General features: G+C 31.6%; 1 protein-coding gene across 1 annotated transcript in view; it reads left to right on the forward strand.

The window, feature by feature from the left end:
- Positions 1-4904: 4904 nt before the first annotated feature.
- The window catches only part of LOC133178072 (uncharacterized), a 235357-nt gene continuing 220219 nt past the window's right edge, over positions 4905-20042 (forward strand). The window contains exons 1-6 of the mRNA XM_061312838.1: positions 4905-4969; positions 5120-5227; positions 5390-5600; positions 6264-6416; positions 6616-6668; positions 7869-7939. Of these exons, the coding sequence (XP_061168822.1) occupies positions 4967-4969; positions 5120-5227; positions 5390-5600; positions 6264-6416; positions 6616-6668; positions 7869-7939 (599 nt within the window). The 5' untranslated portion in view covers positions 4905-4966. The remainder of the gene's footprint in view (positions 4970-5119; positions 5228-5389; positions 5601-6263; positions 6417-6615; positions 6669-7868; positions 7940-20042) is intronic.

Raw genomic sequence — 20042 nt, forward strand, 5'->3', positions numbered from 1 at the left:
TGCCGAGCATAGGTTAAAATTTGCAGCTCTCCGGTGGCGTCTTCATATGAGTGAAAAATTCTCGCAAACTAAACAATGTCTTAATGTTGAAGAAAACACTTTTGATGTATAAATAAAGAAAAAAAGTGCACTGTATTCCCCAAAACAGTAGGCCTATCTTCATTTAAAACATGTGAAATTACGGTATATTAAGATAATCATATATTAACAAAGATAAATTTCTGAATGTTTTGTGAAACAATAAACTTAAGTATTTATTTCAGTCTCTCTTACATCAGTGAGGACTGATTCAATGTTGTCTCGGTTGTATTCTAAATACGTTCGTTTGAATGTGTTTATAAATGAGCATTTAAGCATAGAAAAAAAGACCTTGTTTGCCAATACACTCTATCGTTGGGTCGAATGTTGACTTGCGTCTTTCATACAAAGTGATGAAGCATTATTTTCACACTGAACTGTTAAGGGATTTTTCTCTTCTTACTAAAGACACACGGCGCGTGTAACCGGTCGAAGGGGATGCTTTATAAACAATGTTGTCTCTGAACATTTCTTTTATCGTGAAATTAAAAAAAAATGAATCTGACTCTATTTTTTTCCACTTGATAATATTAATATATTTGAGTTTATCTTTTAGACAAGGATTTTCAATTATTTTGAAGAGCTACGGAAATTTTACTTAACACCATGCAATATATATTTCAAAATAACTCTGATCAAAAATAACTTTTAATGTTCATACTGCTGTCGAATACAATGGCAATAAAATTAAAATCTGAAAAGGAAATCCAGGATTTCTCTACGGCGAAACTAAAAGCGAAATATATTTTTTTTTATTTACATAATTCTGTTACTGGAAATAGAAATTTTGCACCATGTTTATAAATGAAAAGTATTTAATATGTTTACCAGTTTTAATCTTAGTTCAGAAGAAATGGAAATTAGAAATAGATGGTTAAGCAGAGCCCGAGAAGAATCTAACAAAAGTAAGTTTTTTTCCCCAGTTATGTCAAGATTTGTTTTTGATGTATATATACATGTATGTTTGAAAACTTTATTCTGTTTAGACTGAAGAAAAAAAATACTGACACTGACGATATTCTTATACTGTATTTATTTATTATTGCTCGTATTAATTTCATGCATTATACATGTATCTTGCTTGATTATATGAAAAGGAATTCACTCGAAATGATCTTGAAAAATGAACACATTTTTTGACATGTGAATAAGGATATTTAAATATATGTATTTTGTAGACAGTAGGAGTCTATTTAAACATGGCTGTGCATATGGTACCTACGTCACCACCGTCTTCCTGCTTGATACCTCGGCTAGCATGGCGGGCGAAGGTCTGGAACAAATGAAAACTGCATTCAAGGATATCATCAACGGTAGATAATATTTCAATACAAACAAAGAGTTCTGGTAATACATTATTTCCTTGTAATTTTTTAAACTGCTCCTTTTTTGTTTGGGATTGTATTTTTAAGAAGTAAATTGTATTTCTTTATAGAGTTTTCTAAGCATCCACACATAACAGAAAATGTGTCAGTTATAACTTTTGGAGATGACGTAAAAGTTCTTCAGTACTATTCCAATGATTACAGATCAATATCCAAATGTGTAGGTAAGAACCTATCTATAATTTTTCTTAAGATATTAAAGGATAAGTTTCATTCACATTTTCTCGCAATAAAAAAAATCAAAATTCTTTTCTTCTATAGATAACATAGAATGTGGAGGCGATAGCCAATTAGAAGCAGGACTTGTCATGTGTATGTCAGGCATAATGTCAGGTAAAACTAGTGAATTAAAATATTCTTTTGGTCTCCAGTACTTCATCCAAAGTGTACATTCCAAAACGTAAATGTCAAATGACGCAATTTTACAGTTCCTTATTCCAACATTGGATCATTTCACGTGAGAACAAGAATAGTCGTTATCACTGATGGTAAACCGACAGAGCTTTGTAATGGAAACAACCAAGAGATTTACCAATCACGTGGTTATGATGACGTGAGTTTACCTTCATTTTAAAATAAAATGACTTTTTGATAACTAATCACAGGTGATACTGTAAGTAGCAAGGTTTTATGTATCAAATTGCCCTGTCTATACTTCAACCAAAATACTGTCGCTCTATGTCAAGTTTCAATTTCAGCTTTCATTACCTATAAGAAAATTTCTTGAAACCTTTAATGCTGTGGTATGAATTTCTGACCCTGACCATTGGAACTCAAAGTTAAGATTTTTTTCAAGTCAAGGAGAGTTATGATATTAAATTTCATTTCAAAAAAGCTTTAAGACTTTCAGACATATTCAGAAAAAAAAGTTCACAGAAAGAATAAAGGACAGCTAGACAGATCAACAAACAGTCGGGCGACAGACTGAAATAAATATCCCTGCTTTTAGCGAAAGAGAGGGACAAAAATATCAGCACAGCTTTCGATCCACAAAATAAAGCATGTATCATTTACTTTAAAAACGGCTTTAACAACACAACATATTTCTTGCATCGAAGGTTGTACTCTATTTTAAAATACTAAAAAGGAACCTTAAAATTTTGTGCAAGAACTTTTAATGAAATTGTATTAATGACGCATTTCATGACGTCATAATACGCAGACCAGCGTAAAATTACGTCATCTTTATTGGTTATGTAGTCTATTACATATTTTTAAAACTTTTTTCCTCAGTATTTAACGGCAAAATAAGATCCTTAGAGAACTTTGTTCCTTGTGATATATTTATAAAATTTCAGACCACAAAAATGTGCTTTTGATGGTTTTGCTTTTGAAAAAAGAAAACAAAATGTATTTAAGTTTAAAAATGATAAATCATTAGAAAATGGATTGTATAATTCTATTAAAGGTTAGCGATTCAGTCATTAATATGGCGAGACAACTGGGAAGAGGTAACCCCATCTTTTGTATTCCTGTTGGAACAGATCCTGACATTGTGAGTATTTAACACAATTTCCCATGCATGAATTTTTTCGTTTAATTTGGTGATAACAATTATATTGTTTTTATTTACAATTTTGTTTATTTTAGTTACTTTGTTTCAGTAGCAGTCATATATAACCAAATGTTGATTTTATTCTGAAATTTATAATGTATATTCTATATGTATGTCACAGATGTTGTGTTTTAATTTGTACATAAAATTGGCGCGCATTGCCAATCGAATGCGTTCGCTGCGTTTGTTTGTGTTGTGTGTCTAGTGTGAATGTTTTGGGAGATCACGTGACATTGTTTATTTTTGTATTTCCACGTGTTTCCAGTAAGGTGACCTAATGTGACCTTACAGCTGACCAACAACCGACAGTTTTTATCTTATTAATATGCATGTTTTAATTTCTGCACCGAATATATAAGAGTAGTACCCGCCAATTCTCGACCCCCACGCTTTTTGCCTTTACGGTAGAAGTCTGTACATGTATTTGAAACATAGAAGTATTCTGTAAAGTATTACTTGGACTTAATTTAACTGGATTCCTGGTAAGCTTTCTGTTTACCTTTATTATAATTATTATATAAATGTATTTTATAATTTACTTTTATTAATTAATCCCGACAGCGAACAATCATATAATTTATGTGTTGTTAATGTCTGATGTTAAATGTAAAGTATTCGTTTTGTGTGTGTATTGTGTTGTGAGAGTGTGTTTAATTTATACTTTGTAGGTTTTTTGTTATAAGCACAGTGAATAAATATAGTTGTGCCGAATCCAGTGTTGGATTTTTATCCTACAAAAGACCCGGTGACATGTAAAAAATAAATTAATGAGGAAAAAACAATCGGACAGAACTTGCACGAATGGCAAGCTACTATAGCGATATCAAACAATCGTCGTAAACACACATATATTTACTATCAATGAAGAACTCGGACGACGCAGGAAATACAAGTTATTTAACGTAATAACTTATAAAATTGATAACTGTGAAACATTTAATTTTACTGTTCATTTCAGGCGATCACACGATGGTCTGATCCGACTTTTCGGGTCACTTCATTGTGGTTTTCTTTATTCCATACCACTACTCTTACCATTGAGAATAAATAGATTTATATAGGGCTGATCAGAAGTCAAAACTTGTCATACTTACGACGTATTTGATGTTTGTACTGTTTCATGCATAGTATTTCATTTATGGTAGAAATTCTGTCACAGATTTATCAAGCACTTTAATCGTTTGAATAACAAATTTCCATATTTAGTTAACTATGTTTTCAATAAAAAATTGACAGAGCTAGATGACTGAATATAACGTTTCTTTTTAGACGAGACTTGTTTGAGTTTTCCATGACTATTCCTATTGGTTTTATTGGTTATGAAATGTGAAGATAACGAATAGTAATCAGGCTCAAAATCCAATTAAACAATATAAATTGTGAGCAAAGCAAGCACGGCTCTGAAAACCGAGCTGGGATCGGTTCGAATTCTATGAAGGAGTGAGCATCGATTGTCGACCGGTCCCACCCGCCTTTTGCCTCTTTTCATGATGGGGTAACCGAAAAAAAATCCCTAAACAATTCAGGGTGAAAATAATTGCTCAAGAATTTGTATGAATACGTCAGTCAAAATTCGACATAATAATAGATTGTATTTGTAAACAAGATCATAGCATTGGCCATAGATTTTATGTAATTTTTACTTTAAACGAGACTGTTAAAATCATCAACTTATTTTAAATATCCTACCCCGTTTTAGAAATTGTTAGTACGTAAAACCTATTCTGGAATCAACTGGGAGACATAAAACCCATATGCAGGTGAAAATACTATCATATTGCTACATAAATAAGGGAAGTTAACAATAGAAAAATTAAATTCATCACCTTTATCGTAAATTTTTCGGTGCATTTTTCAGTGTTTCCTGGGAACAATGGTATTGGGATCACATGGAGGAAAGATTATTCCACTCAGCGAGGCTGAGCAGTTTGGTAGATATGCAATCAATATGGTGGGTACATGTACATGCTTACAATAAGTCGCTTAAGAATTCATGGATTCGTATAAACTTTGGTATTTTTTTTAGGAGCATTTGATACATATTCATAAAGTACTTCTTGATCTTATGCTACTGACTGCTTACAAAAATATCTCTTTTCAGGATTTGGCATCAAAAGTTTTAAATAGAATTCCCGAAGAAGATCAGTTTTCAAGGGAAAATATTAAATCTGAAATTCGTCGAATCAAAAAAGTTTCTGAAAAAGATTTGGTATGTTTTAATTAAAAAAATATCTTTTGGATCAATACAAAACGTAAATGTAAATATTTAAAACAGAAAATATGATAACTTCTTCAAAGAATAATTTAATTTTTTTTTTGATAAATTAATCATAACTTTATGAAAATAAATATTTTGGTATGTTTAAATAAGGATGACGTCTGTGAAGTTATTGAGAACAGAGATGCATACGGATCAGGTGTGAAAATAATAGAAGAGAGAGAAATTGAAGACGAAAAGGAATATGAAGAAAGAGATGCAAACATGCCATGTGTAGGTACTCGTGTACGACGAGGTCCTGATTGGAAATGGAAGAACCAAGACGGACACGGAATAGGAACTGTTGTAGGACACTCACAGAGAGGTATTAAAGAAACTCGTATATAACAGTTGGATAGACAACACTTCAATGTGATGGTTTTCACATTTTAAAAAAATCATATTAAATAATTGAATGAAAGTAAGATTAATAAAAAAGAAGACACGAGATTGAATATTGTTCTTTTTTTTATCTCTGTGTCATCTTCCTAATTTTTTTTTTCTTGTCCTAGGCAATATGTTATTCCTCAAAAATTTGCTTAATTTTGTTTAGATATTTTAAACTTGTTGACACACAAACGATGATCTAGACAGCGAGGCAGACGAAGAAAGGGAAGACAAAATCTTTTTCTATCTTACATAACGATAGAAAATCAAAGAAAAAAATCTTTCAAAAACTTAATAATATTAATATGCAAACACTAAAAGTTGTATAGATTCAAGTTTTCAATGTATACCCTCGATTAAGATGCGTGGATCAATTTTTTTTTACATAATCCATGCACGCAGAAAGAAAATTATCTTTGAAAACTCTTCTTCTTCAAAATTAGCTTCAGGCCGGGACTACAATATGGGCGAAAAAAATTATGGGAATTATTTATGCGAAAATATTTTTAAAAATCTTCCGAAGAACAGCAAGACCAAGATGACTTGGGTGATTTAGCCATGTATGAACATAATAATATTAATAAATCCTACTTTCTTGCAGTGGGGTGGATAAATGTAGAATGGGACACTGGTCTTCAGCTGCCCTATAGATATGGTAACAATGGTCTAGAGACGGCATATGACATTGAACCTTGTCACGAACCTAGAATACTTCAGGACCACCCTATCGCCGTTGGATGTATTGTCAGAAGAGGTATAATTGGAGACACTCGTCAATTTTTGAATGGATTTAGGGTTGCATCCCATTGTAAAACTTATCAAAATAATCTAGTCTTTTTGTACAACGCATATAAACTTATCAAATTTGATTTATTAGTAGAAAGTTACAATTGTATTCAAATACTTACTGTAAAAGGTACATTTAATAGTATTTGAAACATATTTTGCGTAAGGTCTGGACTGGAAATGGGATGATCAAGATGGAGGAAAAGGGAATGTTGGAACAGTGTACCGCTTAAAAACACCCACAGAAATATATGTAAGTTAAGGCATATAAATATGTTCGTCTTTCTATTAAATCATAGACTTAAAGTGGACTTATAGTTTACGAATGACTTAACTTTGAAGATTCGAACTACTAAACGGTATTCACAAAGCAATTATGTTTATAAATATAGACGTAACTCTATGGTCTACGATTACACGCATGCTCAATGATTAGTTTTGATTTGACCAGAGGCAATGTCTTATGATCTTTGAATCAAATTTAGATAGAAATAGATGTAGATGGTAGGTACGAGTGTTATGTCTAATCGATACGAGAGTTTATCAATTTTGCATTATCTGTACAAAGTTTAGAATGATTTTACAAAAATGAGTTTCACATATAAAAAGCTGTTGATTGGTAAATGACAGAAGGCAAGGACAGATGTAGGTTATGAAAAATTATTATGTGGAAAATATGAGTATTTACAAAGTTTTTGAATGTTTAATATATTAAAACTCTAACACTGCTTCGTACTTAAAAAAGAAGACAAACACAGTGCTTGCATCTCTGACACTAAAAGATAATGATATCGTGACGGAAAAATAACATGGAGCATATTGCACAATGGAAGTTAATAGATTGAATTCTTTATTTATGAATCAAAAAATTCAAAAAAATTTCATTTATTCAGCGGTAGCTCAGTCTCTAGAGCTTGCTCTGTGATCGGAAGGCCGTGACTGACCTAAGTCGATAAAAAATACGTAATAACTATTCCTTCGCCAAGAGCTCGGCCGTTTTGAGTGAAAGTTGCTTGTCACGGTAGGTGTTTGCACGATAAAGAACACAGTGCTCAGTGGTCCTGATTGCCGAGTAAAGGTCTAAATTTGAAGCCCTTCACCGGTATATGCATATGGTGACGTCTCTATATGAATGAAAAATTCTCGAACGGGACGTAAAACAACACACAATCAATCAATCATTTATTCAAATTAAGATTGGTTACTTTCACACAACAGCTTTATATCATAGCGACTCCATTGCTTTTCATTTTTTTTGTGTGTGTCTATCAATATTTCAGATCCTTCTCAATTTTAGTTTAAAACCTTAACGTAAGTAATGAACACTGTTTTACTCGTAAACGAAGGTGACATCCACGTCTATGTCTAATTATAAGCATCAAGCTTCAATAATTCTCTGATGTGGAAATTATTATTTCAGGTCAGATGGCCCAATGGAAACAAGAGTAATTATAGATATGGTTATAAAAACAAATTTGATGTGGAGTTATGGTTAGTTAAGTATATTATTATTCCTCTGATGGTTTAAATTCATTTTGTGAAAAAAATATCTATTTATATTATATTTTTCTACGATGCATTCTAAATTGTCTCCTTTTAATTTCGTATGTTTTATATAGTGACCCATTCGATCCAAACATAAAAGAAATATTGAGAAAACGCTCACACGAGGCAAAAACAACTGGACCATTTGCCAGCAGAGAAACATCATCAAGTAAATTTTTGTTGTTTTTTTAATTAACGTATATTAATAGATTACTTATATTGATAATTTTTACGTTGTTCAATGTGAACTTTGACATGTGGTGATAAAACAATAGTTAAAATGATAATACGAATCAACAATCTGAAATGTGAAAAAGTTTTTCTATTAGAAAATTACGTAGTATCGTCTCTTATAGTTAACATAACGAGCTAAAGCAACGAACCATCAAATTTGGCCCTGTGTTTTTTACAAAAATAAAGTTTCGATTCAACAAGAGTACTATACATTAAATGTTAGAGGACACATTATTTGTTTTCCATACGTAACTTATTTTGTTGAATAATGCGCCATTAGGCACGTGCGGCGGTTGGAACATGCGACGGTGTGACAAAAACGTTGAAAAACGCCGATTTTTCGATAGATTTTTCCAATGTTAGATGTGGCCACCGTTAAGAACAACTTTTATACTTACCATAGATATAAATATTGCCAATACAAATCTATATGCTTATTACCCTTGTTGTTCGTGGGTGTGGCCAGATTGAAATTTGATTTTATATTTAAATTTTGATGCATCAAATAATCAGTAACTTGTGAATCAATCGTTAACATTTTATTCATATAACAATAAAAAATTATTAATTTCACAAAACATTCTAGAAACTAAATTAATTGTTCATTTAAAACGCTTATTGTGGGGGGAAAAAAACCCCTCAAGAATAAACATTTTCTGAAATAAATATCTGTCAAAACATACTGTATGTGTACTTAAAAAAGCGGGCTTAATAATTTAGCGACTTCGGCGCGGACAACAATGCGCTAATTTATGAATACCGTTAATATATCATTCATAAATACAATATATCGCGCGGACGCATGTAGCGCTAATTCATGATTTCGCCAGCCACTCAATACCCAGTGATTACGCTTAATTTTTAATACGTCAATTTATGTACACATACAGTAGTTTTTATTGTGAATAGGTCCATTATATATGACGTTACTAATAATACGTCAGTTGTGACGTCATAAAGGCTCTTAACTATTTGGAATGCTGCTGAAAAGTTTTTTTTTTGCTTTGGAATGCTGTCATATGATTTAAACCCAACTGGATGATACCATTAAATTATTAATTATTAGAAATTCACGCCAAATTGTTTTCTTTACCTCCCTAATCACCCCCCCCCCGCCCGCTTTTTTAAAGCTGTTATTAGACCTACCATTTTATATTTATTTATATATTTATTTTTATTTATTTATTTTTGATACTCTTGAGACAATTTTAACACTGTTGTGCGTGTTAACAGACATGACTCAAATTGTAAACAAATTAATAGAGAATGTAGCAAAGAATATCACACTAGACCTTTGTAAAACAAACGAAATAATAAAAACATAGCTTGTTGTCAAAAGTGAAAATTAAAAAAAAATATAAAAAAAAAACCGCATTTGGATAATCACATTCATTTCCGCTAAACAGAATCTAGGTCACGGGAGCGGGTTCATCAAATGCAAGTGTTTTGACGAAATTCGAAATCGGTACACACATACACGTATACTATAGCTATATATTCTTTTGTACCAGCATATATAAGCCATCGATATAATAACTGTATTTAAAATATCCTCTGAGATGATTGTTATGCATGGACACAAAAGGGTGAATTTCCATCCTGCTTCAAAGGCATATCTATTTTTCAATATGTCTGCATTTAATAAATTCGAAGTGAGGATATTTAATAAATTCGAAGTGAGGATATTGATGATGCATGTATACATATTGATAACTGATTTTGTCATAATTCGTGAAACATAATTCAATTACACCCCAGTGAACAAAAATGCATAAAAATATCAGAGTATGTCCTAGAAATCCAGTATAAAATGTTCATGCATCTTTATACTGTGCTCCAAATATTTCATTGTTACTATCACAATTTAAGTAATTTATGCTTCGGATCGTCAGTTAGTGGAATGGGTGGTGGTTTTTAATCTATTTAGACATGTATATATATATATATATATATATATATATATATATATATATATATATATATATATATATATATATATATATATATATATGAATTACTTTTTTTTTTGAAATGTATTACTCCAAAGAAAACATTTAGGGCGACAATGTTTTGATGAGTTCTGTTTACTAAATCAACCTTTCTGATAACTTACGACACCCCTTTTCAATTAATCCATAATTTTCTATGTTTCTGTTTCGAAAACGACGTTCAAATTATTGTAACAAATGAATTAATGGATTAGAAACAAATCCTTCAAAAAAATCGCTCAAAGTAATATTTCCGCGCTACGACGTTACGTTTCAAAAAATGACGTTCTACTAGCATTTTTCTATTAAAACACCGTCATACTGCAAACTCTCTTTTTCATAAAATATAATTGATTTCGAAAAAAGATAAACGGCAAAGAAAAGCTAAAAGTCTACACTATCAAATGACAAAACCCCGTTCCTTTTTGAGACAGGGCAATTTTTGATGGTTCGTGGCTCTTGTTATTTATCGCCTTATTAATAATTATACTTTGGAAACGTAAACACAGCACAGTACGGAAAAGAATTCATAAAATTCACATTATTTACTGTAGATTATGTTGAATCGAGAGGTGTATGTGTGTCTGTCACTTACAGTGACTCTAACTCCCATGGGACTTTTTCACACATCGTAGAATCAATTCCCATTACCAGTGGGGGCAAAACGAGTAATCCCTCATTAGTGAATAAAAAGAAGAGGCGGTATTTTAAGAATTCTAGTGCCGTCCCTACGGGTAGGAGGTGGCAATGGAAAGGTCAAAACGAAACGTGGAATGATTTTCCAAAAGAAGCGAATGAAATCATCGACAAGAATTTTAAGAGTGCCGTTGGAACAAGTGTTGTCATTCATCTTAATGGTCAATTGTAAGTTTTGGGGATTCGTTCCTTGCTTTTTTTTTAAATGAATAAACATTACATATAAACCATCTTGATTATGTCAAAACATAAATTATCTCATTACTAATCAGTTTTGGGGAATCGGAGAGTCTTCGGATACTGAAGAATTCTTATCATAAAGTGAACCTAGCTTTTTGCATATGAACTAAAAAACTTGAGATGACATTTCGTTGGTTAATTTTACGTTTCACATTGTATATCTTTGTCGAATGCAGAATAAGATTACAAATAACATTATGAGACTTTTGAAAGCAAACAACATTTTTTAAACACGCAATCATTCAAGAATTTGATTGAACACCATGAATGAAATGCAGATTGAGAAAAAAAAATCAATCGAATTTCATTTGAATTCATAGTTTGCAAAACAGTTTACAATAAAACAAATGGTGCTGAAAAATATAAAATATAAAAATATAAAGATATTGCTTTTAACATTCCATTTTCATATTACAGATGCCGAATTCATCTTCAAAAGAAAAGAATGGTGAATACAATAACACGAGAAGCTACTGATATCAGAGTTCGTGAAAATCCTTAGTTTAATGTTTAGGTAAAAGGAATATATACATTTAACAGTCATTGTTGATTGACAAACACAGCTGGGCTTTACAAATGTCTTTCATAAACGTTGGACAATTTCTGTTTTTTTCTGCCTACTAGGAATTTTCAAAATGTCTTTTATTTCTAAATTTACTTGTCTATTGTTTTTCCCGATAACAATTGAAATTGACTGCGCAGTACAGTTAAGGTGACAAATGGAAATATCGGCGATTTTTTTTATATAGAAAATACATTCTTTACAAGGATGGGCGATTCTTTTTAGGACTTTACTATTATCAGACAAATGTAATGTGGTTGAAAACTACATGTTGGGGACGATTAGATTTCTTACCTAGACTCGTGACGTAATGTGGCAGCCACGTGATTTTAGCAAATATACCTGCAGTATTGAGGTCATCTGTAAATTCCAATATTGCAAGGGCATAACCACGTTGAAAATCTAAGTTTAATTTATAATTATTTTCAACACTCTTTGTAGTTTGTGAAAAGTGCTGCGAACCTATATAGATTCTACTATATGACTGCTAAAATTACGTTTGTTAGACCGTATGCTGAATATTTTGCTGGGCAAGTACATTAATTATAGATATAATTAATTCATTTGCAAGATTTCATCAGGTTCGTGGCACTTTTCAAATATCTTCATACCTCTTGAGTTTATGTGTAAAAGCTTGTCATAATTCATTAAGGGTATGCCCTTGCAATATATCGATTTATTACGACCCTTCTATTACCCTTCAATGAATCTGCATACAAATATACGGCAGTATCGCTTGTCTAGGAAATGTACGGGGAGTATATGATTAAAATCATAAAATATACATTGCATCCAAGTTAATGGCCTCTCATATATCTGCAAATATATTTTATTTACTTACAAAATACATTTTTCATTGTATAAAATATAACTTGATCCGCCTCTTTCTGCATACAAACTGAGTCAAATTTTGCGATATGACGTCACATTGACAAGTGCATTGCGATCAGTGAATTGTTTATATATTGCTCTGTGGGATTAAACCAACGACAAAAATACATGCAATAGTAAGTATTAATGTAGTTTAAAGATATCCAACAGTTTAAAATAGCAAATCATTTCATTTTCTGGTAATTTGAAGAACATATACATTTGTGTGATGTCATAGTAAGCATTTCCCGTAAAAATTAGGCCCCGCCTCCTTACTGCAGCCTTAACTGTGCTGCGTGCTAAAAGGGACTATATTTAAAAGGTTTAAATTTGGTGGGGTTTTATTCTTATTGTTTTCGGGGCATGTAGAGATCTACAAATTCATTAACGACCCCCCCCCTCGGTTTTTAATTTCTCATCCGAAAGAACCCTGTCTTTCACCTCTAACGCTTAGAGAGGGAACAGTCACTACAAATATAGTACGTCTTAGGTGTGAAGAACGAGAATCAAATCCTAGCCTCCCGATAACGAAGCAAGCACCCTACCACTAGGCTACTGTGGCAGTTCAAACCATGTTTTGAAAACAATGCCCAATAATCACAAATATTTTAACAGAAGATATTTTTCTCCACCATTTCAATGACTCTTTTAATACTTTTAAAATGGAAAGCTGTATATACTATGCAATTCTTAAAAAAATATTGTCCGCTTGGTTATGCATTTTTCAAATCAATTGAAATACTATGCATAAGTACATATATTAAGTTTGCTAAATTCTTGTGATTCATCAGAATATTATATATAATGGTTATCTACATTAAAATTTGTTTTTGAAGAGTTGTAGTCTGTTTTCGAACTTAAATCCAAATTACATGGGGATCTTTTAATATTAGTACACTATTTATGGCCCTGTGTTCTTGATTTTCTATTTTAAAGATTTTCTTGCTATACATTCCCATGCCAACTATTGACCCCCTGTAATCCACCCTAACCCCACTAGCCAGCGATGATGATTCTAAAAAATCTGAATGTACATTATACAAAATCAGCATCCACATAATAGTTTTTTTTCTGCCCGGAAGTTCCTGAGAAGTTTTTAAATGACCCCAACAAAATTGCTCATTTTCTTAATCATCTCCTCTAAGGCTAACAAATGGGTGTGTCCATGATTATGAATAAGCTTAATATGTAACGCCGATCACTGACACTTTGATTCAGGAAGGCTCTGACTCAGCTGAGGTATAAACATATAAATGAAATATACCAGAAAGAATTGGTGTTCAAAAGATACATTTTTATGTTACACACATTGATATATAAAGTTTAACTAGTTTCAAATTAATCGAGTTTGGCAATGAAGGACTAATATCTATGTACGAATGGATTGATAAAAGTCAACCAATTATATTCTCTTGGTAATTATAAAACGTACTGCACAGTTATAAAATAAATTATTCACAGTTACACATTTTAAGTTCTAAAACTTAAAAAAAAACCATAAAACCTAAAATATAAAGTTGCGTTGGAATTAAATCGAATGCCCAGGGAATGCATCGGATGATTATTGACATTTCAAACTAAACACTGTCGTCAATTTGCAAACTTAATGCATTTATAAACATCATTTCTACTAGGCAAGCAATATCTTTTATTTAGGTATTGTAAAATAGTTATTTCTTTACAATGAATAAAGGTAAAACAAAACGATATCATCAATCATTTACTAGTATTTGATTTATCTTGTCACTGTTTTAAACTAATACCTATCTTCTGCGTATCACAGTTAAGGCAACAAAATGGAGGTTGAGCCTAATTTATATCAACCTTGGCATCAGACAAATCTAACAGTTCTTAAAAACACCACAAAATAAAATGATTTGCTATTTTAAAGTGTAGGACAACACTCATCTACATCAAAACATACTATAACATGATGTAAATCCAACATAGCAAGGTATAAATTAACAAGTCACTGATTGCAATGCACGTGTCGATGTGACGTCATTCCGTAAAACTTGACGCAGTTTGTACATGTATTCTGTGGGTGGCAGATCAAGTTATATTTTCACAACAAAAATGTATTTTATAATTAAATTATATATTATTTGCAGATATGTAAGAGGCCACTAACTTAAATGCAATGTCTTTCTTAAGATTTTATACATATATTTTCCGTACATTGCTTAGTGAACTGACACTGTCGTATATTTGTATGCAGGTACATTTGATGGTAATGTAAGGGTCTTTATAAATTGATTTAGGGCAGGGGCATACACTAGGTGGATCAAAGTAAGCTTCTACAATTAAATTCTTGAAATAGTAAGCTATTTGAAAAGTGATGCGATCATGGAGAAATCTTGAAAATGAATTAAATATATCAATATTTAATGCAGTTGACCAGCGAAAAACTCGGCATTCGATCATTCATGAAATAATAGAATCTGTGTAGGATTGCAGCACTTTTCACAAACAATGGGTGTTGGAAATATTTACAAACTAAAAACTAAACTTTGAATATGGTTATGCCCTTGAACTATTGAAATTTATAGGTGACCTCAATACCGCAAGTATATGTGCCAAAATCAAGTTACAAGTCTAAATATGGTCGTCCTGAATATGTTGTTAATAATCAAAATTACATTTATCCGATATAAGTAAAGTATGAAAAAGAATCGTCATCCTGATCAAGAATGTATTTTTTATCACAAAAAAAATCGCCGATATATTCCATTGCACATCTCAACTGTATTTCGTGTTTCACTTGTGTTCAGATTTTCTGTGTATTGCGGTCGTTGATAAAGTTCTAATTGTGCTACCTCCGTAGAGTATACTGTTAAAAATATGATTAAACAAAAATCTGAAAAATATGTCCACGCAATTACAATTCAAAGATAAAAGTAAGAACTGGTGGAAAAACTGCTTAATATATATATATACAAGGTCTTGGATGAAAAAAAAAATATATAAAACACTAAAAATTACCAACCACACTAACAATAAAAATTGTCAAAACTGTCCCTTCCTCAGGACAAAGAAAATAGTTATGGAGTCATAAAAAACAAAGGAAAAAGAGAAAAAAAAAATACTAAACTATGTAACACTATATTTTTACAATGTCACATGTTAAATTTGAACCAATAGTAAAAAAAAAGAAATCCGGACCGCTGTGAAATATGAAATACATCCGGTCTGTCCAGTGTACTTTGGTGAAGTCCGATTTACATAATTGAACAAATTGAATATAAATTTTGGACTGAATGCTGCGATTGGTGTGCAAGGGTCACATAAATAAAATCTGATCTGACACATTGATAGACCTGTTTTAATTATAACCAATAAATAGTTTTACATACACATGTCGCAAACAAAATATTTACACAGAGCACTTTATTAGGCATAGTGCCAGTAGGAAAAAAAGAAACATTCCATGATAACCTTTTAGCCGATGTAGCATACCTATCTGCATCTTATCCCTGCAACTGGTCATCGTGTGAATCAGGCTTGTTAATATTTTCATATTTCTTTTCAGAAGTAGTTTCTAGGGAATTATGCAAGTTTTAATGTTAAGCCCACTAATGTTAGGGCCCCTATATTGACCAGTGTGTCCGTCCTCCATACATCCTATGTCTTGGATCCAGTATCGTGGATAAAGGGAGTTTGAAGTGTCCTGGGAGCAATTTTATGTGTATGAGATCAAGGTTATAGTAAATCTCGGTGTAAAATTCTCGATGTGAACACATTTTTTTTCTAACTTGGTCAAATCTGGCTCGATCTTCATCCGAAGGTTGGTAAAGGTGTAAGTCAAAGATCAAGGTCAAGCATATCTCGGTATAAAATTCATTGTTTTGAACATATTTTCTTTCCCGTTGTCCAACCTGGATCATATTTCAACCAAAGAATGTCTTTAAAAAAAGTGTGTTCAGTGACCATGAACTAAGTTACTAAGTCGCATGTCAAAGCAGGCCGCTGTGTACCTGTAATAAAAAGAAAAGAATTCATTATCAAAGCAGATATAAAAAAAAATTAATAATCGAAATAATTTGATTTTATGGCATTGCCTCCGTTCCATATCGTACCATGTGTTTTTCAAAAATAAAATAATAATACATGTAATAAAAGAAAATAATATTTTCAAGTTGCATAATTCTGATTTTTTTCATTGAATAAGAAGTATGCTGCATTAAATAAATATTTAAAAAGTTTTCTTTTTTCCTTTTACATATTTATCCCTTTACCTCTAAATGCAAAAGCAATTCTTGTCTCTGAAACTGAAAAGAAACTTTTCCGAGTTCATCTTTGTTCTTTCAAACAAAGTCCTTTCTAAGTCCATTTCATAGTAATGACCTTTTCCTTAGTACAAGCTAGCGAAACTCTTTAAAAAAGTGACAATCTTAATGATATACAGTCAATATTAAAAGTGTTAATATGAAATACATACGAAATAGTTTTCATTTAATATGTTTTTTTTCTTTAAAAATAAATTTTTTCATGTTTGTGAAATTCAACACTTGTCAAAGAAGTAAATATTGTGCAACTTTTATTATGTAAAAAGTTAAGATAACGAACAGTGATCAATCTTATAAATCCAGTCAACAAAACGAATAGTAAACAGAGCAAAAACACAGACCCCCGGAAACGTCAGAGGTTGGTTCAGCTGCCTAGGAGGAGTAAGCATCCCCTGTCGATCGGTCACACCAGCCGTGAGCTTTATATGTTGATCAGTTTGACGGAGTAACCCTCAGAAAATACATTAGTATAAAAGCAATGATTTAAAAAATGGAATGAAACATGTCAGACAAAACGATCTACGATAGGTTTTACTTACAAACAAGGTCATTATAACGACCATAGAATTTGCGAAAAGTTGACTTTAAACGTGGTTGTTGAAATCCTTGTAACATCAACTTTTAGTAGCTTGCTCCGGTTTAAAAATTGGTCTTACTCAAAGCATGGCTCTGCGTATTGAATCATTTGAGAGACATGGCATCATATGCAGGTGGGTTGGAATATTACTACATATTACTACATGAACAAGAAAAGTTGACGATGGAAAAGCTGGAGTCATTCCGTTTATCATACAGTTTAATTATAAGTTGGCCATTATCGTCCATAATCAGTAAAATATCTAGATATGAAACAGATGTGGCAGATTCTGTGATGTCTTTAATTCTGTGATGACTGGAATATATCGAGTTGAATTTAAATAACTTTTGTTGATTGAGAAATCATCGTCAATATATATATAAATGTTGAGTTGACGGCCAAAACAAGAGGTTTTTTTTCTTCTCATGTAGAAGTTTCTAAATAATTTCTGCTTCACAGAATTATAAAATCAGGTTCAGAAAGGAGCCAATTAGTGTCAGTCCAAATTCAGATTTATTGTTTGAATGATCATGTCTCCAAGGACTACATAGATATTGTCAATGAGACACTTGAAAGTACTTGTATGCAGATTAAAATGATTTTAGCAATGACCAATGACAGCCCATAGAGTTGTCTATGTCAAAAAGCCTACATTGGTTGTATAAGCGTAGAAAAGTCGTATGTTTTGATGCTGTTGATGTTTGAAAAGTTTTGAGATTCTAAATTTTCCGAAAGTTCTTTGGAGTTTTTCTTTAGAATCCATATTTGATTTAATCCACTTCCTGAATATGTTGTAGCAAAATACAAATGAATTTTTTTCCTAAAGTTAAAATTCAAAAACATTTTCACTATAAATCTTTTTCATAATAAGTCGTGAAATAGCTTATTTTTAGCTTTAAGAACGTACCACACGAATCACATTCAAAGTATTTTTTTCTTTTGCACATATATTATGACATTCATATCAATGTTTAGTATTCAGTTTGCTGGAAGAATTCATTAGTTTGTTATATTAACGAATTTCAATAGAACTGGGTGTAAAACTATGGATGGTAAAAAATAATATAGGTATATAATAACTAGTAATTGCTAAATTGCTCGCAAAAGTAAATGATAATTTTACATCCAATCACTTCTTGAAATCCCATACGCATGAGAACAAACACATACAATCAACAATTACATACACAAATCAATTGCAACTGAAAGGTAAAATGTTTTTATTTACAAGTTTTTTACAATTTTCACTGCGGACTCCTCTCTTGTTGTCAAGTTTATCTGCATATTTTTGGTCATTACTACTCTATAACTAAAATAAAACATTATATTTATATGTATAGAAATATTTTGGAGTATTTCTTTTATCGCGAACAATCTCTTTTATTCGCTTTTTTACAGCAAGCTTTTCACTTACGTGTTTTCTTTTATTGTAACAATAACGGTAGAATTTGGATTTCGTTTATAACATCTATTAATTTTGTCGTTCATTTTGCTTGGATATGGATTCCACTGGCCTTGTTTATCTTTCCATAACCACTGATCTGATGCAGAGAAAGTCAATGAATTTGCCATCCCATCAACTTGTACATCTGATGATTCGTGTTCTACTTTATCGTTTTTGAAATACTTTCCTTTAGGCATTGTCAAGAGAGGAAGACTAGCATTAGGATTTTTGCAAATCTTGCTGGATTCTAAATCATCATCATCTTCAGATGCACATGATGCTATATAGAGCGAAAAGAAAATTCAAATATCAATCTCTGAAAAGTATTACTGTCCCAGGTTTTTTATATATAAGACGACTTTAAAAGCTCACCTTTAGACGAAGAACTTCCAGAAATGACCATAGAAGAATCTTTGACTGAGCAATTCAACTCTGCTTTTCTGATTAGATCTTGGAGGTACTCAACAGCTTCCGGTGAAAATGGATCGCTATATGAGTACATGTACTAGGATTACTAGGACGTAATACTGTACAATTACTAACATTTAGAGAATTTATTTCCTGTATTTCTAAATTCTCTAAATGTTACATGAATTATGATGAAGTTTCAGCCTATGACTTGTATGGTACTGCTAAAATATGATTAGGAATTTTTTTCATAACATACTTCATAAACACCTAACAAATAAGATACCGGTATCCGAAAAAAATGTGTACGTCCATAACAATTTCATTCGGTAGAAAGCAGCATTGTCACGCAATAAAAAAGAGGATTTCCAATTGCGTAAAGGAAACATATATACAGGACTATGTAATTGATAATCACCAGATCTGTAGATCAAATTTTCCACGATATCCAAACCTGTTTTCAGTTTTTTGGCCGTCTTGCCATCTCACCTGTAAAAGAAGAGGGCAATTAAAAGGTATTGCTGTCGTTTTTGGAACACACAAATGATGATTTCATTATTCGCTGTCACTCGTTCGTCCGTTTTTCGTATTTCTGGGAGGAGTTTAACTTCCATAAAAAAAAGCTCACTAAAAATGTCACATGCTCTTTGAACATGCACTTTCAGTTTTATATATTTGCAGGATTTGTACCATAATTAATTCTAATATAAGTGGAGAATGTTCAACATAATATCATATATTTCA

The sequence above is a fragment of the Saccostrea echinata genome, unplaced genomic scaffold (assembly GCF_033153115.1).
Source record: "Saccostrea echinata isolate AGI-Se365-2 ecotype Australia unplaced genomic scaffold, CSIRO_AGI_Sech_v1 ptg000002l, whole genome shotgun sequence".
NCBI classification, from domain to species: Eukaryota; Metazoa; Mollusca; class Bivalvia; order Ostreida; family Ostreidae; genus Saccostrea; species Saccostrea echinata.